The sequence below is a fragment of the Harpia harpyja genome, chromosome 11 (assembly GCF_026419915.1).
Source record: "Harpia harpyja isolate bHarHar1 chromosome 11, bHarHar1 primary haplotype, whole genome shotgun sequence".
NCBI lineage: Eukaryota > Metazoa > Chordata > Aves > Accipitriformes > Accipitridae > Harpia > Harpia harpyja.
In genome coordinates, this window is record NC_068950.1 from 35,055,145 (window position 1) to 35,080,099 (window position 24,955).

Sequence of the window (24,955 nt, forward strand, 5' to 3'; positions counted from 1 at the left end):
TCACGCGTCCGCCCCGGCGAGCGCCACCGCTGCCGAGCCGCCCACAGCGCCGGGGCGGTACCCGACCAGGAGCCGCCCTCCCGAGCAGCCAATCGGCGCCGGGCGAAGCTGAATGGACGGTGGCGCTCGGCCAATGGAGGAAGGGAAGACGGGCGGAGGGACTCGCAGATAGTCCACGTGAGTGCCCCTTTCTAATTGGTCATAAGCCACTTGAGAGGCAGGCAGTTTGGCCAACCATACGAGCGACAACAACTCCCGAGAGAAGAGCGGGAGCCAGTTGCGGGAAAGAGAGAGGGGCGTTGCTAGGGGCGCCTCGCTTTCACTGGTTAGCCCTTGAGGGCGGATTATAAATAAGCGAGTTAGCCAGTAGCAGTGTGGTGCGCATGGTGACGGACGGGCGGTAGAGCCAATCCCCGTATGTTTATAGGCAGCGGTGGGCGGGAAGCTGTCAGCGGGACGGGCAACCCCGACGGGCGCGGAGGGCAGCGGGCCCGGGCCCGGTCCGGCGGGTTCCAGCAGGCCGCGCGCGGGTGCCATGGCGACGGCGGGCCGGGGAGCTGAGGACCGCCGAGGGCGCTGGGGGTGTGGGCCGGCGGCCGGTAACCGACTGTCCGTCCGGGAAGGGCAGCAACCCCCATCCCCTTCCGGAGCGGCTGCCTGGCGGCCCGCGGGCCCTCACCGCCCACCTCGGGCCTTCCTGCCGCAGGTGCCGCCGGCTCTTCGCCCTAAAAGCTGACCGGCACCGCAGCCAGTTCCGGCGCCAGCCCTCACCCCTCCGCCCGGACAGCCACGTCCTTTACGGTGACCATAACGGGGCTCCGGTGCGGCATCCCTGCTGTTATTACCTTTAATTACCTGTCCTCCTGCTGTGTTTCCCACAGGATTCACGCCCTCGTCTGGTCTCTTCCTCCCTCCAGGCCTTGCAACTTCAGCATTTTACTCGAACTCTTCCCTTTTTTCCCAGCTGCCTGCACCCCAGTCGTGGCGCCAGTCACAACAGAGGAGCACACTGCACAGAGCATCCTGCTCAGCCCCTCCAGTCCCTGCCTGTAGCCTGCTTAATGCATCTCAAATATTCTGAGGTTTTGGCTGCCAAGCTGTAGTAAGTAAGTCTGTGATTTTCACTTACAGACTGTTATTTTTCAAATTGTAACTTAGCCACGTGTAGGCAGCCTGTAACAGATATGGAAAAAGATACCTTTCTTCCTGCTAGGACGCACTGCCGAACTTCAAGTATCCATTCCAAAGCACGGCAGGAGTAGAACATCTCATTAAGTGGTCGTGAGGGGCTTTTGGTTTTGTTTTACATTGACAAGGGACTGATTTTTTTGCCTGACCTCATCTTTGGTAAAGGCTGAGCTATTTTTACTGAAACTCTTCAAAAAACAAAGTTCCTTGCTGTAGAGTCTTGGATAGAATAACCAAGTCCCAAACAGTTAAAACTGGCAGAGTTGTAACTAAAAAGGGTCTCAGACAAGAATGGTCGCTCAACCTTGCCACATCATATTAGTAATATGTTTTCTTGTTATCCTTTGTCATTAAGTTTACACCCCATCTTTTCAACTTGATCCAAACTGTGCTTTGAGGGAGTTTCATGTTGGAAATGTTAGCACCAACTCTACGAATAATACTGAACGGAGATTTATCCTTACAGTTGGATTAAAATCTCTACTGTGCAATTTATTGATTTAATTTAGTCTCAGAATTTCACCCAAGTCTACAGTGAAACTTTCTCTGTATATTTAACTACAAAAAAATGTAATCATTTCTGCACAGGTAACATTAAAAGTACTTTGTGTGGGCAAAAAAATTGTTCTGTTTTCTTCATTTTCCTCCTGGATTTCCTTCACAGGAAGTTTTCCCACACTCCCAAATGTTAAATATCAACCACATGCAAACATCTATTCTAATGACAGCTCAAACACAGGGTGCAGCAAAGCTTTTCTAATTAAGCCATTAAACAATTATTATCATATCCATCATATTTTAATCAGTGACAAAGCAGATGGAACTACTCAGATCCATCAGTGTCTTCTGCTCTCTGACACTCAAGCCGAACTGAGCTCCAGAATGCGGCTTTTCAGCAAGACTAATTTTTTAGAACTTATTTTTTAAAGTTAAATTTCAATGCTTTACATTTTGCTGGGATTTGTCTAAGCAAGTTGAAAAGACTTTACAAAGCCAAATCTGAAACACCTCCCTCTCAGTGGTCATTCACTATGCCAGAGCGCAGTGGTCACTGGGGCCTTGTACCCTGTTAAATAAACCCCAGTGCCTTACAGTTTCATCTCGCCATTTCCCCGGTATCCCTCGTCCCTCCTGGTTTGGAAGCTATTAGTTAGCTTCAAGATGACATCTGGTGGTAGGTTTTTATTACTTCTCTTTTTGGGAGCTAATCCCAGCACTAAAGCAAATGAATTCTCTTCCCCGGTTCCCTGTCATAAATTTCACCTCTTTTCTGCTTCCCAAACAAAATACACGTTGTCCCTGCTTTTGGCCTGCAAATGTCTTACTGGTAATATCCAGGAATAAGCATTTATCGCATGGGCTGGTGCAAAGTAACATCATTAAAATATGCCAGTGTGATTCAGTAAAGTTAAATCTCAGTTGGAAACACTCCTACTATATTTCATATAACTTTGCATCAGGTCCTGCGATGTATGTCATTAATGATCCCTGGTTTGAGAGGGAGATAAGACAGTCTTATGACCCCTCCTACGGCTTAACCTCAAAGGCAAGGCCTACATTTTGAAAATGGAAAAACATGGGTTTTGCTGGTGACCACGTGTGTATATGTACATCAACAGCAGAACCTTTGTCTGAGAAAGTCCCTCAACCCTCCTTGCAGCTGGAAGAAGTACCCTAGCAAATCTGCAGCCCTGAGATCTGCAGAAGATGAGTGGCTTTTGTAGTCTTCCTCTGTTTCCCGGAGAGAGGAAAATGAACATTGCATTAGAAGACTCATCAAAGAGACTCATCAAAGGCGAAGTCTTGCAGATGTCACAGTGTACTTTGTTCTAACGACCTCTCTCTTACATCCCAGAAGGGGCAGGCAGCCTGTAAATACCGCAGGAAGCTCGGCTCACGGCGGGTATTCCCCTCTCCTCCAGCTGCCCCCAGGCTGCTGCCCCATGCAAAGATCAGCCACTCCAGAAAACAGCTCTGTGGCTTGCGGTTTGCTCCTCTCTGCTCTCAGACTGACTCTCTTCCCCACTCAGATCACTTTGGCTTTTTAAATGTAACTGGTTTGGCAAAAGAGCAGCCAAGGGTTAACTCACAGGGTGGCAATAAAAAGACATAAGAGAAGTTGGGTGAGAGCAGGCAGGAGGGGGAATTCCCTTCCTCCAGCATCTGGAAATGCCCCGGAGGAGAGAAGTTTGGGAGATTTCTCCTTTCCAAAGAGAAAGAGTCTGCAATGTAGCCACGCAAATTTGCCTCCACTGTAGCAGAGCAGGTGTCTTCCCTGACAGAGAGGTTTTGTGGGCTCCAAAATTAAACAAGTGTCAGGCAACAGGGACTGTCTCTCTCCCCTTCCAGGGGATGAAGACAGTGGGTTGACTTCACAGCACTGTGATGAGATTGGTCATTTTAGTTATTTAACCCATGAAATATGTTGCGTAATGAAACCCATCAAGGAAAAACATCTTCTTTAGATAGGATTAGTCAAATCCTGCTCTGATTTACACCAGTGGAGACCTGGAGTCATGTCACAGGAGCTGGAGGAGAGGGTCCCAGCAGGACCGCCTGGAATTTGCCCTTGTCTAATGTCAACGCTGTCCCTTTTCTAGCCCCTGTCCTCAGTGGACATTTAACAGGACAGCCATGAAAAATGATCCCCTTGGGCTTTCAGTCACACACCAAACCCCCTAGATTTCGAAAAGCAGCTTAACAAGTTCCGCTGGAGGCGCATCCTCCCACCAGCACCTCCCTCAGCCAGCCTTGCAGGTGGCCTTTGCAGTCCAAAGTGAGGTTTGCTCATGGGTGAGAGGCCATTTCCCACCGCTCTGAGCAGGGGAAGGCACAGCTGAGGCTGCGCTTGGACCGCGTGCCCCTTGTCATGTCATGACCATCCTCCTGGCAACAAGGAGGCCTCCGGGGGGGCTGCCTGCACGCTGTCCTTTGGATGAGGATTTACATGCCTGCTGATGAAGAACAGCGTTAACAATTCTGTCTCACCACCGGTGCAGACAAGGCAACCAGCATGTCCTTCTGCACAAAGCCATGCTGCCGCGTCAGCCCAAACCTGGCACCGCGCATCTCTGCAGGAGACCTGGCAACCATGGGACTCTCCAAGCATCTTCCATGTTTCTCTTCCAGGAGGCCGGGCAGACCCCAGGCGGGAGGCTGGCAGCAGCACCAGACACCCTGCCTCCGGAACCAGAGAGGGCTTGTGCTGGGGCAGATGGATATTCCCATTTAGGCAGCTGCCGTGCTGTGACTGGAGCCATGGTCTTGTGCTCCCCTGCCTGCTCATCACAGCCATCTGCTGTCCTGGCTTCAATTTGGAGCCTGTCCACACTGCAACGGTGCCGTGGCATGGCTATAGCAAATCTCCTGGTGGTACCATAGGCATGGAGCGGAACAGAGCTGGCCGGCTTGCTCCAGCCTGCTCCACGATGCTCCCAGCCATGAGGCTGTGCAAGCACCAGGACGGTGAGCCAGGACTGACCCTGTGTCACTGTGCCCGGGTGGCTTCAGCCCTGGGGAGAGCCCATCAGACTATGCTTCAGCCCTTAGGAACTGAGGGGCAAAGGGTGAGACCTCAGTGCTCAGGGCAGGCCTGGGGCATGGCTCCTCTCAGCAGCCCCTGAGTTTTTGGGTTGTCTGATACTAAAATACTAATTTTGTAGGGGAAAACCTTAAACATCTGACAAAGGCGTATTCACAGTAACACCCACCAGAGTACAGAAATACGGACTTGCACTAGCTTGGACAGTGGTGGACGCCCAAAGAGACCATACAGTCCTATTAAGCATCGAGGCCGCCAGCCCACGTGGCCATCAGTCTCACCTCTCCTGCCCCATGCCAAGGCCTGGAAGGGTTCCTGCATTGCCTGGTGCACAGTCCTCATGCCCCAGCTAAGCCAGCTCCTCTGGGATGAAAGCACAGCTTTTTGCTTCCCCTCCTCTGGTTACACTCCTCACACTTGCTGCCCTTACCTCTGCTATTACAACAGCGCGGAGACCCATTGTGGCACTGAACTCAGAGACGTCTGCCACAGCAGAGCTCTTCAGCTTGTCCCCTCCGGCTACCCTGGGCTTGGGCACCCTCAGGTCTGCCCCTGCTTCCTCCAGCCAGGGCTTTCTGCAGAGCTTCAAGACCTATAAGCATCCAGCTGCTACCAGATCACTTCTCGGCTGCCTGAGATATCCCGCTCTCGGATCAGCATGACCCTGTATACATTCAGGTCTCCCAGCCACTTAATTTTCCCTGGGTCCCTGAGCTAGGAAAGTCCCGGTGTATATTATTCCTCTCCCAGAACGGTTCTCTATCTCCAATGCTTTGCTGCCTGATCTGCTTTTTTTCTTTGGTTTTGTTTTTCCTTTCTTCCTTCACTGGGTTACAAAGCTGTGAAGGGTCCTTGGAAAGGAAGATGAGTCAGGACAGATATGCAGGGGGAAGAAGACAAGCTCCTAGCCTTGAAGTCAGGTTCATTGCCTGCGTCACTATTATTAAAAATAGATGAATGGCAGTGCTCTTTGCATTGGAGGAGTGACAGAGGAGATGTAATATCCCGGGCTGCTGAGCAAATGCTCCCTCTGTCTGCCTGCAAGTCACCCAGTAGCATCTTCTGCTCTTTGATAAATTCTTTTTTCTTGGCTCTGACTTGTGGGATTTAATTTGCCTTTCATAAAAAAACGTTTTAATGTTTCAGCCTTGGAGGGGGGGAATGACTCACCTTGGATTAGCTCTTCTGCTCCAGTCAGTTGGCTACCAGCTCCCTTGAGAACAAAAAAACCCTTCAAGTGCCAAGTCGTGAGCAGCCCCTCTCTCCATCCCACAGTGAAGTGCTTTTGGAGGGTGAGAGAGCCACCATCTGGGGGTGATATATTGGCCCATCGACTCCAAGACCAACTCTGATCCTGCCCAGCCCTCCTGAAAAAGCAGGTTTACAAGATGGCATGGGGCAGGCTGGGATCCGCTGAGCAATCTGCAAGGGCAGGGTGAGATGTGCGCCAGTGGTGCTCCCAGTGCCCTATGGTGAAGGGCTGAGGACAGAGAGGCTGAAGCGCAAAAAATGGGATGATTTACATGAACCCAGGGCCCAGGTGAGCCACCCGCGTCCCAGCAGTGCTAGCCACAGCTGCCATGCCTCTGCCCAGGGCTCCTGCTGCTACGACCGCTCACCTCTGGGCTGTGTGAAAGAGGTGATCGCTCTTTGGATTGCACTGGGTCGTGCTGGGGTAATGGTGGCAGCGGGACCAAAGCTGTGCTGCTGCTCTGCTCGCTCAGGGGACACTCAACCCATGTTGTAGCCCAGGCTGGGGGACACAGCCCAATCACTGAGCTTACACATCTCTCCCAGGGCCAGCATCTCCCTCCCTCCTACCTATACCCTTACTTCCCCTCAGCTCTTTTGCTGCCACTATTTTCCACTCACTTGTTTTCTATTATCTGCTGCTTCCTATTAAATTAACATAATCAACATTATCATCTCTGGCCTGCTCTGTACTTTGGCCGCCAGCCAGAAACCAAAGGACAGGACCTAAATAAAACCACTGCAAGAGAGAGCATGACACTGGCAGAAGTCTATGCCATGTTTTTCGAGCACAAAACTTTCTTTCAGAAGTTACGCTAAGTCCTCAACTCTTGCTGCTACCCAGACCTGCCTGATCTACATGCTGCATGGGTTTGCAAAGGCGTTTTCAGTCCTCCTCGAGAACAGCCCAGGGCAACTACCCCCTGAGCAAGTCAGAGCCCCTATATAGCCCACACCAACATAGGGGGCTGCTGCCTGGGAGCTGAGGAGAATATTTTTGCTCGCTCCATGAGAAAGTGGCAGTGCACCCACAGGATGTTGAAGTGCCCCTTGTTTTTCCTCCCTTCTCCAGGGTGGGAGAGCAGCAGTGTCACTGCAAAGACGCCATCACACCAATGCAGTCACTTTTCTCACTCCCAACCACTCCCTTCATGCTATGGGGAGCCGAAGGTGCCTCATTAGTGTGTTAATCATAATCCTAATGAGTGCGGAGATCAGCTAAAGTAATAGCAGTGACCTGCAGGGGGGCTCATCTGCCCAAGTTTATCATGCTCCTCACAAACCCCTTGGGGAATGCCAGCCCATTGCTCTCCTTGTCCCCCAGCTGTTGAAGATGCCCCGTGCCTTGTCTATACGCTTAATTAAAGCAGAGGGACCGGTAACCTTGACAACTGAGAGCCGCTATCTATAAGCCAGCTGAGATGGATATTGTTTCGGCATCTCCAGAGAGAGACCAGAGGAGAGACGCCAGTCAAAAGCTTGCAGGCGTCCGACACACTCGTGAACCGTGGTCACAGGCAGCAGCGCTGACGTCCCCTGGAGCTCATGTCCTCCCCAGAGATGGGTGCCGGGAGGGGTGGAAATGGCCTGGTCCCTCGCTGGTGAGATTTGGCAGGCTCCGAGGTGCTGGGTTGGGTGGTGCACACTGCGGCACCGAGAGCTCAGGCCTGTCTGGTGCAAAGGAGGCTTTGCTCTGCCGGGCAGCCCTGCAGCGTCTGGGGGGAGCAGAAGACTCCTATAACTTACCAAAAAGTTGTAAATACCCTTAAAATAAATCCCCTTAGAACTCGGAAATTTGTACAAGCCCAATTACTTCTGCCTTAATGGGATGCCAGAAAATGGTACATCTAGTTTTGGTGGCGAGAAGTAGCAAGCAGCTAGAAACACATTTCCAACAAGGGGCTGAAATTTAATTTTTTTTTTTTTTTTTTTTTTTTCAAAAGAGCCAGTAAAAGTCATGATCAGTTCTGCATCAGATCAACCCTGTTCTCTTCTACCTGCCTCTGAACTGAGGACAGGAGCTACCAAGGAGACCCACATTAAAGAAAGAATGCAAGACCTCTTGGGGAACAAAAATACCTGTTTCCACCTTCCTCCTCTGTCCCGTGGTGCTGCAGACACAGGTATTGGGATGGAGAAGGGGACCCACAGCCCCACCTCTGCCAAAGCAGCCCCAGAGAGGGTCAGCAAGGACCACACTATGATGTGGGGCCCTCACATGCCTCTGAGGCCCCATGTTCTTGCACCTTACAGGCAGAGGAGCCCCAAACCTTCCCGTTCTTTCTGTGAGAACTGATGGGGCAGGACAAGAGGGCTCATGCCAGCTGCACCACATGAGGTTGGGGTCAGGGAGGAAGCACCGTGACAAGGGATTTGCAAGGGGGTTTTTGGTCCTTCCAGAGAGCAGCCTGGGCACAGGGTGTCTGGCTGGGTGCCTGACCACCACCAGCTTCATAATGGGGTTTCTTCTTCAGAAATGCCAACCAGAAGAGAGCAGTCAGACTTTCTGAAGGATGGCTGCTGGCTCAGCCCTCACAATGCCTGCCTGGATGGGGCTAGCCGGTCCCAGGGAGGCTGGGAGGGATGTGGGGCCAGGGGGTGCCCCATGGGCTGCAGGATGCCCTGAGAAACCAGCTGTGGCATCTTGAGCACCCGGCTCAGCCCTGGCCAGGGCAGCATCCAGGGGTGCTTGGAGCAGCTCTGCACCTGGCTGTGCCCACAGACCCGGGTACCCCGAAACAGTGCAGGGGCCCCACGGCGATGCCCCATGTCGGGCTTGGCCGCTGTCCTCATCCCTGTATGGGGCACAAGTGGGGTGCCAGGCTCAACTGGGGGTGCCAGGGGCTACGCGGGACCAGACTGGGGGATTGTGAGGGCTTGGGGCGGGGTCACTTGGACCAGCATGGGGTGACAGGGTGGTGCAGGACTGGACCGGGGATGCCCGGGACAGGGAAGGACCGGACTTGGGGTGCCCTGCTTGAGCCAGGGGTGACTGGTCCGAGGGTGCCGGGGCCGGTGCGGGACTGGACCAAGAATGCCCTGCCCGAACCGGGGGTGCCGGGGACCAACCGGCGATGCCGGGGGCGGTGCCGAACCGGACCGAGGGTGCCGGGGACCGAACCGTGACCGCACCGGGAGTGCTCTGCCCGAAACGGAGGTGCCGGGGACCGGGACCGGGAGCGGCGGGGAACGGTGCGGGGCCGGACCGGGGATGCCGAGACCGGACCGGACGGGGGGTGCGGGTGGTGCCGGGAGTGCGGGGGGTGGCGGCGGCCCCCGCCCCGCGCCTCCGGGGCCGGGGCTGGACCACGTGCCGCCCGCCCCGCCCCGGCCGCCGTCCCGCCCCGGCGCCGCCCCGGTGCCGCCGGCGGAGCCAGCGCGGATCGGCCCAGCATGGAGGGGACGCGGCGCGCCCTGCTCCGCCTCGCCGCCGCTTGCTGCCTGCTCTGCGCCCTGCCAGGTACCGGGGGCGGCCGCCCGAGGGGTACCGGGGCGGCCCGGGGGGTCCCGCCCGGTCTCGCCGCGGCGGGGAGCGCAGCGCCGGGGGCGGCCGTCGGGGCAGCGCCGGGGCCCCCGGGCTCCTCCGCCCGCTGGTGGGGCTGCGGGAGGAGGGTCTGGGGAGCCCTCCCCGGGCACGGAAGCCTCCGGGGAGCGGCGCCCCGGACCTGGCCCCGAAACTCGGGCGAAGTGCCCACGGCCCCGGGCGCCGTCGCCCCGGCGCCGCGCCGGTAAGGTCGCCCGGGGATGCTCGGCGGGGGGCCGGCGGGGGGGAGGGAGGCCGGCGAGCCCCGCGCTGTAGGCAGCAGCGAGGCCGCCCGCCCCGGCCTTGCCCGTACAAGGCAGCTGCAGGCAGCGCTGGCCCCGCGGGCGCTGCTCCCCCGCCGGCGGAGCCGGGCCGGGTTCAGCTCCCCGGCCCAGCGGGGAACCCGAGGGGATCCGCGGGGAGGGGAGCAGCGAGCCCGGAGGCGCTCGCCCACCCAGCGGCATCCGGCCCTGCGAGCCCTCTGCCTCCCACCCTGCAGCTCTCGGGTGCCTACGAACCGCCGCGGAGCTTCCCACCGAGGGGACCCCGGACAAAGCCCGAGCTCCGCCGCCTGCCTGCAGGCACGGGGCGCCCGTCCCGTCGCGCTGCGGGAGAGGAGGCGATGCCGGTGTCCGGGACGGAGCAGGAGCCAGACCCCGGCCCCAGGCAGCCTCTCCCAGGCTGTATTTCGGCTCGGCTCCATGAGCAACACGTCCCCACGTGGGCAGGCGCAGTCTGCAGCGTGGCGCTGACAGCCCCGGCCACCGACACGCCGCCGAGCCCTGCCGCGTGGCCGGGAGCGTGCCCCGAGTCGGGGGGCTGTCGCCATCCCCCGTGACCCTGGCAGTGACAATGTCTGAGCTGGCACTTAGGGGCTTGCCTGGGGCTTGGGAAGCGAATGCGTTTCCTCTTCTTTGCAGCTGAGAAAAAAAACCCTTGGCCAGACCCTGCTCAGATCACAGCACGGTGACGGCAGCAACAGAGGTTGAGGCGTGACACATAGAAACTCGGTTTCTTATAACTAATTGGGCTGGTAAAAACCTAGCTTAGGTGCCTGTGGGGCCAAGCCCCGGCAGCAAGAGCAGCGCTCAGGCTGAGATTTTGGGTGCTGGATGCAGTTTGGCTGGGTTTGAGGCTGAGCATGGGGAAACAGTCTCAAACCAGCCCCCTTTATGTGGGCGAAGCCTCGGGTAATGCTGCACTCCCCATGCGAGGGTGGCTGCGCTGTGACGGGGTGCGGGGAGGTGAGCAGCCACTGGCAGAGGAACAACTCGGGGTTTCTATTGCTGAGAGGAGGAGGAGCTCAGGGCTGCCGCTGGCTGTGTTGGCCCCGTGTCTCCCAGTGTTTCTAGTCCCCAGCACCCTGGGGTACCCCCAGGGAGCCCCCTGCCCCAGCTGGCTCGTAGGAGCCCTCTCGCTACAAAGTCCAAGACTCTAACTGCTGGAATGTACCAGAATTAAGGTTGCGCTGGGTTTTTCCTGGGATCTTTCATGCTTAGTGTCCCAATCCCAAAGTACCTTCACAGCCTCAGGAAATGGCACCTATGCAGCTGGCCTGACCCTTGTCCTCATGGCTTTTGGATCCACTAGCTAATCCCAGCCACAGTTGTGAGAGCAAATGTTTTGTGAAAATAGATGGCATGGAAGAGAAGCCACCGATAAAAAAATGCCCCATGGCGAGCACAACCCTTAATGAGACACCAGAGAATCCCAGCAGGACAGTGATGGGGGAATGGAAAGGTTCACCTGGAGACTGGCCCCAAAGTTGACGGTCCCTAGACAAACCCATCCGTAACAGGGTTTGTCCCAGCTCTGTGAGCTGGTCTCTGCCCTGCTCCTGGTGCAGATCCCCTTTGCCCCCCATGTCCAGCAGCCCCTGCTCCCACTCCCCGGCTGGGTTTGCTGCGGGGAGGCAGAGGGGCTCAGGCTGCCATGTCCCCCACGCTCTGCCCACCCCGGCCTCTCAATGCAGCCTTTCTTTGCTGCCTGCGGAAATCCACTTCCTCCAGCACCATTAGCCTTACAAATAAAACCCCGGAGTAATTTCGGTCTGGGCATTTTGCTGCCTCCCCCTCCCGTGCCGAGCTGCCTCGCAAGCAGAGGGGACAGCACGGGGCTGGGAGCGCATAAAGCCCCGTCTGTCGGGGCCTGGGGCCGTGCACACAGGCGGGCAGTGTGTCCACTTCCAGAGCCCCGCAGCCGATTTGCTGTGATTTTTTTCCCCTTGTTTGCCCAGGGCGAGGGGGAGTGGATGGACCCAACCCCACCCTGGCTGGACGGCTCCAGCTCTCTTGCACCCAGAATCGAGCCACAGCTCGGTCCTCTCCTCAGGGCAGTACCTCCGGCTGTGTGGGGTAACCACTGACCCCGCACCCCCTGCCCAGCCCCATCATGTCGTGCCGTCGGTCTTCGAAGCCATTTCTGCACGTGCTCTTCCCCCAGCCCCAGGTGCAGGGTGGATCTTGGCTCCCTGCTGCCCTTCCAAGGACTGACCCGGTGGGCAGGGGCGAAACACTCGCCTCCTTCAGCTCCCTTTGCCCCATCCCTCCAGGCAAAAGGGAGCAGGGGCGATCCAAAGCGCAGAGGCCTCTCTCCCTCCTTCCTTTCCACCAAGACATTCTGGTTGGGCAGACGCAGTTCTTGCTGCAGGGGTTTCCACGGGGCTGCCTTGCGGTGACGCTGGCAGCCTTCGTCCCCACCGCACTCTGTGGGGTAGCTCTCATAAGACTCAGCACCACTTGGGTCTGGAGCCGTGTCCTGAGCTCTGTAGGGCTGCTCAGGAGAGGGCCAGGGCATGTGCTCGCCCTGCATGACCCAAACTGCGGCTTCTCAGGGCAGGGTGCATCCTCCAAGGCCCACGAAACCAGCAGCCACACAGCTGGAATGTCCTGCGGGGCTGCTCAGGGCTGGGCAGATTTGCTGATGTCCAGACTGCCCCCAGCTCATGCCACACTGCACTGGAGACTAGGCTCCCTGCTGACATGGGGCTGCTATTAAGGTAACTGGCTAATTAATTTTCTCCTAATGACGTGCTTCCTCCACTGCAGCTGTGACTCCCAAGGTAAGCAGGGCCAGGACTGGCTGATGCCAGAGCTCCCTGCTGTTGCTGTATTATCGGGATTATGCAGCCCCAGAGAAGGGCAGGCTTCCCAGGCCTTGGGTGCTGTGCGTGTCCTCAGCAGCCTCTGGGCAAAGGGGTCTTCAGCACAATGCAGTTCCTCTACCGAGGAACAAAGCAAACAGCGTGGGAGCCTCCTGGGCACCTTCTTGCCAAGCAGGGCGCTTTGTAGCTGCATGCAGCCAGTGGAAAATAACTGGCTGGTGTGACAGTGGTGGCTGAGCAAGGCAGCCTGCTCTCCCCCTTTGCCCTGCCACGGGAGTTTGGGATAAGCACCCTCACCTCTAAATGGGGCTTCATGCAAACCTGTGGGAAAGCAGTTTCTTGCATCTCTCCCCACCCCAGCTGGGTGGGGAAGGGCTCACGTGGCGGGGCCAGGCAGAGCGTGCCACCCTGGGGTGCTGTATCCTGCAGGCAGGCACTTGGGCTGGCACTGCCCCCCTCCCCGGCTCAGGCTCCGGCACTGCTGCGTGCTCTGGGCATGTCTGTGCTGCTTTATGGGTTTTCCTAGTTCTGAGGAACCTGTGCTCGGCATTTATGGCGCTGTTTCCAGGGCTGCTCGTCTCTGCTCTTGCAACTCTTGCTCTGCCCGGCTCTGCTATGCCACCGTCGGCTGGCTGTGCCCATCCCGAATGCAGTGCCACCAAACAAGGCGGTAGCACTGGCACACTCCTGGCTCCCCTTTTTGCTCCCCAGGGGTTCAAGCCTGAGGCCTGGCATCTGCAGATGCCCCAGGGAAGCATCCACCTGCCTGCTCGGGCAGGTTGGGTGCTGGGCTGTCCCTCCCCAGCACTGTGCTCGCTCAGCACCCCGTATCTAATCTGAGCCCCGTCTCATGCTCAGCTCATGGCCACCTGCCTATCGGGCTGGAAGGAGCTTCTCGGTCAGGAGACTCAGTTTCTATTCCTGTCCCTTACCGAAGCCCTTGCTTTGCAACGTGCCTGGCCTGGCAGCTTTCCAGGGCTATGCCGGGTGCTCGGCACCCCCAGTTCAGCCCCCCCAGTTTTGCTGCCTGTGCAACAGGGCATAGCTTAGCTTGCAGAGGCCACGTGGGGTGCGGTGCATTAACTTGCTGCCGTACAAGAGCTCCGCTGTGGTCCCCAAGCGGGCTGCAAGGTCCAATCTGTCCCTGTACCCCAAGCCCGGACTCCTCGCAGCAGGCTGAGCCGGTTTAGCCTCTCTCTGCCGGGATGGGGACAGTCCCGGCATCAGCCCTGGCAGGGAGAGTGCTGGAGCCTGCAGCAAATGCAGCCCAGTGGTGTCCTGCCTCCGTCAAGGTCCTGCAAGGTATCAAACTGGAGCTGAGTTTACAAAGCGGTTGCCCTTCGTACCAGATCTGCGTCTCTGAGCCTCCCTTCTTTGCAATGAGGATGTTGCTCTACAGCATCCCTGGGTGCATCTGGCACCTACCTGAAGGGCTCTAGAAATCTCTGCTGTCACTTGTTTTTTTTTATTCCAAGCTCTGAGTTAAGGAGAAGAGGTCAGGCTTGGCTGGTATCTAATCAGCAGCTACTCCATTTCTGCTTTTAAACGAAATGAAGAGCCTTGGTTTTAAATCCCACTATATGGTTTTATTTGCATTTATACTCAAGCTCTTTTTCCTTGAAGAGGTTGTTTAATTACCGTTGGTTGGTAACCATAAAAATGTAATAACTGGCAACAAAAGGTAATTTCTACACTTAATGGAGTACTTTGCTAAGCAATAGGATATAAGATAATTGCTTAAATACATACAGGTTACAGCTTATGCTGTTACTTTTTAAACATTATATTAATTTTGCATTTTACTAGGTTGTTTGCAACTTGAGCTGTTACACTTAAATGGAAATTGAATTCAGTTAGTGCACAAAAATAGCATTTTAGAAGGGTTTGGGTGCCTTTTCAATGAATCAGAGTAGTGGTTTGACATGCATTCTGTAGGAAGCTGATTTAAGTGAGGTGCTATCCGCAGACAGTGACAGCCTGTGCAGGCGGATACCTCCGCACCAGGGAGTCCTGCTCCCACAGGCACTTTTTCTGAAATCCTGGGTGGATCCTTTCTCGTCTTTGTGCCCAGCTCTCGCCTGGATCTCTGTGTGCCTCTTCCAGTGGTGACTGCAGCCTGCACCCCGCTGCCCTGCTCTCCCTCGACCCCCGGCAGCCAGCCTGCTGCTGGCTTCCTTACCTTACGTGGCTCTCCTACATCTCACCCTAAGAGGGATTTTAGAAATGGTGGTAAAGCCTATGTATTGGAGCCACTTTTGTGTTGACCCTTGGGGAGCTCAGGCTGCTGTTTCTGGCTGAGATAGGAAGGAGGGTGCAGAGGATGCTGCTGGGACTGGGGCAGGAGGGTTGTGGCAAGAGCTCGTCTGCAGGCTGGTCCAGCTGAGGCCCTGCTCTGTCTCGCTGCCTTGTTTTATTCTGAGAAACAAATAGATGGTGGGGTGGCTGCTGTGGCAGAGGATGGAGGAGACGTCCCCACTCTGCATGGCTGCCCTGACGCAGCAGCAATGCTCTGTGCTGGTTGTGCAAACCTTCCTCAGCCCCTCGCTTGGCCCCAGCCCTGAAACTTGGGCAGGGAGTGCAAAGCAGGAACAGCCCCGTCTCCTGCAGAGCTGGCTTCCTTCACTCCTCTCCGTTATGGCATATTTATTCCATGTCTGCTCTGGAGCTGGTGGGAGCTCGGGCTGATACGTGGAGGTCCCTCAATGTCGTCATGCAGCGCTGGAGAGGGGCCGAAGCCGTGGGCTGATGCTCAGAACCCTCCCTTCCCTTGCAGAGCAGGGAGCATTTCCCACCCTTGTCCAAGGCAGGAGCTTCTCAGCTGGCTGCATCCCTCCTCCCTTGGGACCGCGCTCTTCCTTCGCCCCTCTCGTTTCCCAGACAGAGGTCACTGCAGTCAGCACTGTCTGATGGGAGCTGCCGCTCCAAATCCACCAGCCCTGCCCTCATGTGGTCTGAGATCACTGGTTCTCACCATGACTGAGCCTGATGGTTAGCGCGGACACAGGGCAGGAGTGGGGCTATAGCCAGGGGACCACCAGCCAGCTCTGCTTTAGCAGGCACTGCAATGTAACCAAAGCACCCTTGGTTCCCCATCAGGGAAACGGAGGTGCTGTTATTATCAGAGCTCTTGCTTGCAGCTGGTCCTGCTTCTTCACTTGCAGTACGGTTGTAGTTGCTTTACACCCTGGATCTGAGGGTGACTGCAGCTTCACTAGCTGTCTTGGGGTGCTGCAACTGTCAGGCCTTGGAGGATCCCAGAGCAGGTGAAGCATCCACACTAACTCCTTCCCTTTCCACCTGAGACAAGAGGGGCATGGTTCCCTCTTGTCTGCAGGAGCTGATGAGGGTGATGCCTTAGGCAATACAGCCACAGCCTCCCTGGCATGTGGTGCAGGAAGCGGAGCTCCTCCAGGAAGACGCCAGAGTAACGAGCTCTGACCTGCATCTCTATAAGTAACTAATAAACAGCTAAAAACATCATCGCTCAGCAACTGGAGCAGCAGCGACAGTGCTGGAGCTGGGGATTTTCCGACCTGTCGGGCACCCAGAATCCGGAGCAAACCACAGTGGTTGGACCCTGGAGGATCACAGCTGGCGTGGGGTTCGCTGGGTCTCATCCAGCACAGCCAGCCACAGCGGCTTCGCAGCAGACCTGTGGTCTCCCTCGCTGTACTGCAGAGTTTGCACCAGAGCTGGGTGGGAATGGGTTGCCTGTTTGGGTGAGAAAACTGTGGGAAACAAAGTTGTGGCATTGCAGCAACGATGTAGCAAATCTTAATGCAAGACCCTATGGGGGAGTAGTAGTATTTTAAAACAAAACTGAAGTAAAATTCATTAGTGCTTGCACTCCTAACATCCACATGCTCATAAGCACCAAGTTGCACCTATTGGGTATTTCCCCAGGTGCTTTGCTTGGTGACTGTGTGCTGGCTTTGGATGTGCCCTTACCCCTTAGGAGCTGACAGATGGTGAGTGATCTTTTGTCTCTTTTTCCCCGAGTGATCAGGATTTACTCACTGTCCTTTGTTTCCTTGTCCATCTTAAGGCTCTTGCCTTGTTCTCTATCTTCCCCCCATCATCTCTTAATGGCTTGAGTCTTTGTGTTAGCCTGGTTTAGGCTCTCCCTTTTTTGCAGGCTCTCCTTTGTTTCCTGAGCTGGGTGTGCTGTGATGTGCTGGGCTGGATGACCCACTAATCCAGGTGCCATCAACACCTGCCACGCTCGAAGGCCTCTGAGCCGGTGCCCTGCTGCCCCAGTAGTTCCCCTTCCTGCTCCATCCCTGCCGATTTTAACATCTCTTCTGCAATTCTCTACAAACCAGGTTTTACACACCACAGTGCTGTGTTACACCAGACCTGGGCTGGCTGCTGCTACAGCACAAGCCTTTCTGCAATGGTCCTGATACGTTCCTGTAGGATACAGGGCTGGAGCAGCCTGTCCGCCTGGGCACCGCTTCCTTGGCGGTCACGGACACCGGGCAATTCTGCAGGAAGGAGCCGTGTGGCTACTTATGGAGAGAAGAGCTTAGGGAACTACTACTCCCACTAGCTCTCCCTCTTGCAGACAGCGGGGAGCTGTGTGTGCAGCCCGTCCTTATTCGCAGGGTGGGGGGAGCTGCTTGTCCTCACAAACCTTCCTGCCCCACAGCACCTCCTGGCAGGGATGCCAGCTCCTGACACTGTGGGGAGGTGCCCTGGCATGTAGGACCAACTCGTCTGCCCTCCCCCTGGCTTTCCTTTCCGAGTCAGAAACTGGCACAGCTGTTTCGGAGGTGCTCAAGCCTTTGTGCGTGACAGCTCTCCCGAAATCTTTCCTACATGTGACCCCGATCACAGCTTGCCACCCCGTGGGGGGCTGCCCCAGGCACAGGCCAGCTATGCAAAGCAGCACGTAGCCAGGCTCGCCGCTGGCCGGGCACCTGGCCACCACCTTTCCTGTTTACCCCACGGTGACAGTGTGGCTCTGTGTGCGTCTCTTGCTACGTAGGAGCAGGTAGTCGGGTGTTGACAGAGCATCTGCCAATGCCCAGCTGGGATCCTTCAGCGTTGCCCAGCGCAGGCTCTGGAGCTGCTGGGATCTCACCCAGCAGGCAGCACACTGAATAGCAATGCTGGGTTTAGGGCTGGAAATTGTCACATGAAGAGCTGTGAGCTTTGGTGCCTGATCCCAGGAAACACAGTGCTCAGCTCTTTTCCTTCCAAGTGTTACTCGTGTAAGTGTATCCCATGCCTTAACTCCATTTCAGAGAGCAGCTTGCTTTGTTCAGAGGCATGTTGTCGCCACAGACAGCTGGATCCAGGCAAGGCCAAAGGGAGCATCACTTACGCCTTCGGTCTTCATGTTTAAGTTGCCCCAGCTGGGGCTCTCCTTGAGAGCTTGTTCTCCAAATGTGCCGAGCGGGGTTGTGCTGCCTGCTTGTGCATCCCCCACGGGAGCCCTCCTGGGACTGGGGCCCTGGGCCGGGGAAGCACAGCTCTGTCAGGCTGCTTCAGGGTTTTGAATTTTCCAGCTGGCCGGGGTACTGTGAAAGTCTCCTGAGGGAGATGTATTGTGTCTTTTTTTAGGGCCTGTTAAGTGCTGTAGCTGGAGAAGAGCTCTGATAACTGTGTCTGTTCTGAAGAGCTTTTAAAAACTGCTGAGACTTCCCCAAAGCCTTAGTACAAAAGTGGGCTGCTTTGGTGGTGGATGAATGTTTCTTGGTTATGGCATCTGCCTTGGATGCTCCTCCACTGTGAAGAGAATGGACATCAAGATGGATTTTCTTCAACACCTTTATTTTTTTCTGTAGCTGGCTCATCATGCCTCTGTGGCTTGAGTAGAAACTTGAACAGAAGTCATCAAAATATTGACCATGAGATGTTTTTAAGTTGTCTGGAGATTCCATCCTGATGTGGCTACACTTCCCTGTTTTCTTCCTGTTTACACCCTAAAAAACCGAAATCCTCTAGAAAGGTTTAAGAGGTGCTCCAGGGTAGAGGGGTTAGTGATGCTCACCCCACAGAACAGCAGCACAGGGCTTGGGGTGGGGGTAGACAGGTCCCCTAGAGCAGGTCCCTGTCTCAGAGAGGCCAGGAGGACAGAGGAGCTATTTGAACCCCTTCCCCAAGTGTAAACCTGTGCTGGATTTGGAGTTAAGGGGATGGGGAGGTTCAGTTCCTGGCCGCCTCCTCTGTTTCTCCTCTCAGTGTGGTATCTCTGACAAACATCTCAGCATTTCTTAACTCTGTTCCATAGGAGAGGGACAGGAGACAGCAGAGACCTTGGTGTCACCATCACCTTTTCTTAGCACAGTGCTAACCTCACATCAGCCAAGGGAAGCCTCTGACTTCAGTCCAGTGACTACTGCCATTCCTGAGACAAGCCTGGAGAAAAACTTGACTGCTGCAACACTCAATGCCACTGGAGCCCAAGCTATGGAGATGGAGGATGCCTCCATCCCTACCACCCCCATGGTAGGCACCAAGGCAGAGAGACTGCAGGCTTCCACCACTGCCAGCCCTGGGGACGTCACAGTTACACAGCATGAGCACCACAACGTGAGCTTGTCAGTCAACAGCAGCACTGAAATCCCCTCCCCTCCCCTGACTGCCAGTACCCTGGAAGAAAACCAGCCCAACCATGAAGGCACAGAGCCTTTCAGCACAACTGAAGAAATGGATGACGCCACCAGTGCAACCCCCACGCTTCCTCTGAACAGTGTGCCGGGTGAGGTTTTGCCTTTACTGCCTGTGCAGAAAGTCCTGCCCTGAGGATGCACAGCCTGGAAGCTTCTGTGAACTCTCATGGGAACTGGAGAGAGGGAGAAAAGGGGGATGAGCCATTAAGCACAGCCAGTTCAGTGGGACTGACTTGCAGAGGTGCTGTTAGTTCAGCATTCTCTTTGCAAACCCCATTAATTATGGTATTAGTTGTGCTGGCTGCTTTCTGATGAGGACATTGATTGTGTGCAGGGAAGTCCTTTATACATCTCACCCAAAACAACATGCTTCAGCAGTGCTGCCCAGCTAGGCTCTTCCTGCACCAGGGCTGGGGGCTCAATAGGAGCCTTCCCTGCTGCCTGCAGAATGGGGCAACACACCCTCCCTTAACACAAAGCATGGAGATGGGCAGGCACAAGCATCAGCGCATCCATCCCTGGGCAACCATGGGAATCCCTACCGTACCTTCAGATCCCTCCTCTGGGCAGCATGGCAACTGGCTATAGGGTCTGTGATCCCAGTCTTGCCCACCTTGGGGCCTGCCAGGCTGTCACACACCCCTGATGCAAGGCAGATATTGATTGACCCTTGATTTGCATGGTGTTCATGCACAACCGCATCATTCGCCCTGGCTTGTATCACGGGGTCCTGCTGTTCTGTGATGCACGGACAGAGCCTCAGGGGATGCTGCTACCCAATCCCTGGACAGCCCCCTTTCTGCTCCCCATAAGGAGGGACAAGAGACCTTTCCCAGTCTCTTGCTCTGGGGTGATGTCCAGCTCTGTGCAGAGCTGTTTGAGTCTTCTCTGTCCTTTGTCCCCAGAGGACTTGTGGGCCCAGCTGATGTTGGCTGACATTGCAGATTGGCACATATAAAAACCAAGAGGACCTTCTAAGCACTGTGGCTTACAGTGTGGCTCAGCTGTGGCTGCTCTGTAGGACCTGCTTGTTTTCCAAAGGGTTGTCAATAAGCTGCTTTTCCTGTAGTCCTAGCAGTCTTCCTCACAGCCTTGCTTCCATCTCGTTCAGTCCCACAGAACAGTGTGCTTGCACTTTATCCTTTGAAATAACTGCTTGTTCCTATTTTGCAGCAACAACTAACAGTTCTCAGCTGGGGCCTTTTGATGGGCAGACCGTGGGGCCTACAGCAGCAAGGTCTGAAACCAGCCCAGCAACAAGCCCTGTGGTTACCACAGGGGAGAGCACCGTGGAGCCCAGAACCCCCTCTGCTCCCATCTTCACCATAGGGAGCACATTCTCTGCTACTGCCTCCAGTACTGTGACAGTGAGGCCCCTTGTCACCAGCTCCATGTCTACCAGCACAGCTGCCACCCCCAACGGCACATCTACACTGGAGCAGTCATTAGAGCCTATGCATGAGAAAGCTTCTGTGTTGGATGTTGGCGATGATGAAAATCCAGGTAAATGCTTTGGTTTTGTCCCTGCTCTCAGAAAACACGGCAAAGAGTTGGGGCTACCTGAAATTGCCTCTTGGTTGTACTAAGCAGAACCAGAAAAGACAAGGCTTTGCTACCCCTTGAAGGCTCTCCTTTGGCTTCATTCCCTTGGTATTCTTGCAGAGCTACCCAGTTCTCCTTTGGCTGATACAACGAGGGCTGATCCCTTGGTAATCACTGTGATCTCCGTCTTCATTGTCATGGTGGGCATCCTAGGCCTGGTGGGCTTCTTGAGATACCGCCAGCACAACAGCCGCATGGAGTTCCGGCGCCTGCAGGACCTGCCCATGGTGAGTAATGCCTTCAGACCAGACTGACATGGTCTGGCTTGCTACTGGCTGCTTTGCAGTTCCCCTTCTACTACATTAGCAATGTTTTGGGTATTTGCAGCAGCAAGAATGCTGATCGCAACTCCTGTTCCCTCTTAGGTCCCTCTCCTTCCATACAGGGTTTGAATCAAGACACCAAGTCTCAAGGTTGGCCACTAAAGAAGCTCTCTGTGTTCCCCTCACTCTGCAGGGGAATGCTAAGAGGTTAAACAGAGAGAGGAAGGGGAGCTCCATCCAAACTTCCCCTGAAATGACACCTTCCTAGCCTCTCCTCCTGTATTCTGATATATTTGCTTTGTGACTGTGACAAAGCAGATCCTGTGCTCTGTTCCGGGGAGGTTGTCTGTCTGTCTGCGCTTGACCCTTTGGGGATATAAAAAAGATATGAGGGTTTCGGAGGCTGGATTAGCTCTGGGGAAGCTACAACTAACTCACTGTGCCTTCTGGGACAGAGGAGTACTGCTTCCCTTCTGCAGCTAGCAAGCAAGCTGATGCTGTTTCAAGCTGAGCGGAGTTTTCCACAGCCAGGGCTTTCCGTATCTCTGCAGCCGGCAAGCTCTTCCTGCATGCACCTCTTCTCTCCAAAAGCTGCAGCAGGAGGGGAGAGTGGCAGTCCAAAGATCCAGGAACTGCGCAGGGACAGCATTTAGGTGGATTGCAGATGGCCACACTGTGACAGTGTGGATGAGAAGGCTGTGCTGCCTGCACAGCACTCTTCCAGGCTGGGACTGTATGCCATCGTGCAGACATCTCATTAAAGCATGCTCTTCTCTGCTTCTAGGATGACATGATGGAGGACACCCCTCTCTCACTCTACAGCTACTAGGCAACCAGGCTGTGCTCTGCCTGGCCGGCTGAACTTCCCAGAGGAGAAGGCCTTGAGGACTTGGTCCCAGACGATCTGCTGAGGAATGAGGGGCTGTGATTTGCACACAACTGAAAGATCCTTTTCAGATGGCTTTTGATTTTAGACATTTTAAATAATTCAATGTTGACGTTTTTATGCTGGGAATCAGAGCCCAAATCTGGCCCTTTCCTCCAGGCTCTCCTCAAATGCCCTGAAGAGGTGCCTCCTCCTTTTAGTGTGGTGACCAGTTAGCCAAGACAACCTTTGCCATCACGTTCCGCATGGATCTCTTCTGTCCATCTTGGCAGCTGCTGCTTTCAAAGGAGGTGGGCAAGTGATCCATACAAGAGCTTTTAACACTGGTGGTGTCAGCACAGTGCTAGCAAAGGAGACTGCTGTTTTCTGAGGGAGCCAAGGGTGTGGAAATCAGTTCTCTTGGGCTCCCTCTTGTTCTGTATTTTTAAGGTTGTTTGTTTTGGGTTTTTTCCTGCACTTTTTTTTGTTCCTGTTTCAGCTTTAGTCCTGGGATTGACACTGCCCATCCTGAAACACCTACCAGGAGGACGACAGACTGCTCTGCTTCCTTCCTACATGCGTACCTTTTCTCTAACCAGGGAAAACAGTTTTGTGGCCACTGGAGAAGTGCCCTTGCTACTTGATGTTGCTTTGAAATTGCTGGGAGGAAAATGAACATAATTTTAGCTTAACAGGGCTTGATAGGACTCAGTCTATTGCCAGTTAGACACACTAATTTGGTCTCACCAAAAGTAGGAAACTGTGTCTTCTATACTTGATGCTTTCAACATATGCATAAACTCCTTGCCCAGGCTCAGTAAATGCTTTAGTCCATTCCCCTGCCTGGATTGACACATGCCTTTCCTCAGGTACCTCCCATTTTGCTGCTAGCATCTGGTTGCTGAAAGTTGTTGTACAAAACTAGTACTGCACTCTCCCTCCTCTGCTATGCAAGGTCAAAGCTCCTTTACCTTCTAATATTGGTCTTTGAGCCAGTTGGTGTCTTGTCATGAGGACAGATCCTGGATGTAGGTGCCTTCCTCCCCTTCCCTTTCTAGGTGTTAGGCTGATTAGATTCTGCACTTCTGCCCAAAATATCACTGCTCTAGACTGCATTCAAGGCTCTTGAGGCCCCTCAAGGAAACCCATGGACCAGAGCCTCTGAGTGTAAGTCTGAGGATCTTTTGCTGCCCTTGCCTCAGAAAGACCGAGAGTGTGCATGACATGAAAGTCTTCATGTAATTAACACTTGCTTCTGTTTTCTAATTCACATTTGACTGCAGGTAAGGAGAAACACATGCCTTCTCTAGAGTGTTTGATTTTTGACTAAGCCAGTTGCTCCCTCAGGATACAGCAAGGGCTAGAGATTATCTACCACATTGCTCTTACAAGCCTCAGTCTCTCCTCTCCTTTCAGTAGCAACACTCACTGACCCCACAAAGGACAGACACCAGGCCTCACTAGCAGAAGTACCTTTTTTTTTCCAGTGCTGTTATTGCTTGTCTTAGCAGGGAAAGGGGAATTTCCCCATCAGCAGGGCTCAAATTATCTGTGAAGCCCAAAGATGGAGCAGAACTGGTCTGGGTCAAATAAATGAACTAGGTAATACAGCAGTTCCTCCTTTCTGTGTTACTACTTCCGAAGTGGCTGACAAATGGCTGCAGTGCAGTTTGAGTTCAGCTGTTGGCTTTGGCCTTGCATCTGTTTATTGTAAGGATGCCCGGTAAAATAGGGAAGAAGGGTTGGTTCTCTCCTACTATTATTGCATGAAAACTAAAGGGCAATTGTCACAACTCCAAAGCTTTTGTATCAAGCATTGTCTGCACAGAGCAATCTCCCTAGCTACAGACTTGTTTCCTCTGCCAGAGGGCAGGGTGCTACTGGTTTTTGGCACAAGAGGCAAGTTAGTGGTGGAAAACAGAACTCCATCCTGGCTGGAACTGGTGCAGGCTGGCATAGCTGGAAAGTGTCTCTGCACACAACCGAAAGAGCAGGGGCTGGTTGTTCTGGTTTCCCATTCATTGCTGTCCAGGGGAAAGGGGTGAGGAAGAAAACTCGCCCAACACCAAAGTGCAACTTTCTTTGTAAAATATGTTAATAGTGGATTTTTTTTTCTGCAATAAAGTTACAAATGCCAAAGGTGTCCCAGTCCTCATATTTTCATTGCAAACATCTAACTGAAAAGCTTTTGTAGATCACAATGAATCCTGTGATAGATAAACAGCAGCAGTTTGGGGTAGAAAGACTCACAGAGCTGATACTAGTGAAAATGCCAGACAGCTCTAAACCATAGCTCTGAGGGTTCAGAAGGACACCACCCCCTGTTTGTGTTGCTTCTTGTCAGGGTCATTCCCTGTCTGGGTTGACTGAGATGATTAATTTCTGTACGGTCAAATCAGATGAAAAATGTTTCAGCGAACCACACTAGACCAAATAATCTAACATACACTTGTAGACTCTCTTCCTTTGCCTCTGATTGAAGATATCCTTATTCTCATCTGTTGTCAACTGTAACCATGAACTCTATGTGCAGAAATATCCTGAAAGCCAGCCTAATCCAAACCTAAGTAGCATCATCTGTCATGCTTCTTTCTATAGTACAGAAGACAAAGCAAACTGAATGGAATATAGTTCTTTTTGTTTAGCTTTATAGCTGTTTTGAAGTCTTCCCTTTGGAGCTCAGACCCACAGGGAGGTAAGCACTTGTAGTTTGTTTCAACAGCCCAGCTCTTGCTACAGACCTGATAAGAGTCTCTCCTGAGTTAATAGTCTCTCCTAGCTGTTACAATACTTAGGCAAAATCATCCAGCTCATATCACAGACTGTTTGTGTTACAAGACTTTCTACTGCAAAAACAAAATATGGTGAGTAGAAGTACTTGGTCATTTGGCATATGCTGTTTTTGAAGGAGTTCCCACAACGTTATCTAGAAAAGCAAATCCCTGGAAGATCTAGAGCAAGAGGAGAGCAAAGACAGACTTCTGAGCCTAGCAAAGTGCTTG

General features: G+C 54.2%; 1 protein-coding gene across 1 annotated transcript; it reads left to right on the forward strand.

Annotated features, from left to right (window-relative positions):
• Positions 1 to 9,325: 9,325 nt before the first annotated feature.
• LOC128148236 (uncharacterized) lies at positions 9,326 to 24,092 on the forward strand. The gene is made up of 5 exons (XM_052801819.1): positions 9,326 to 9,440; positions 18,842 to 19,312; positions 20,397 to 20,726; positions 20,886 to 21,052; positions 21,873 to 24,092. Exons 1-5 carry the CDS (start codon positions 9,374 to 9,376, stop codon positions 21,915 to 21,917), a joined length of 1,080 nt encoding a protein of 359 aa, XP_052657779.1. The 5' UTR covers positions 9,326 to 9,373; the 3' UTR covers positions 21,918 to 24,092.
• The last annotated feature ends 863 nt before the right edge of the window (positions 24,093 to 24,955 follow it).

Coding starts and splice junctions, on each gene's coding strand:
- LOC128148236 (XM_052801819.1), top strand. CDS start 9,374: ATGGAGGGGACGCGGCGCGCCCTGCTCCGCCTCGCCGCCGCTTGCTGC. Junction 9,441..18,841: donor CCTGCTCTGCGCCCTGCCAG/GTACCGGGGGCG, acceptor TCTGTTCCATAG/GAGAGGGACAGGAGACAGCA. Junction 19,313..20,396: donor TCCTCTGAACAGTGTGCCGG/GTGAGGTTTTGC, acceptor CCTATTTTGCAG/CAACAACTAACAGTTCTCAG.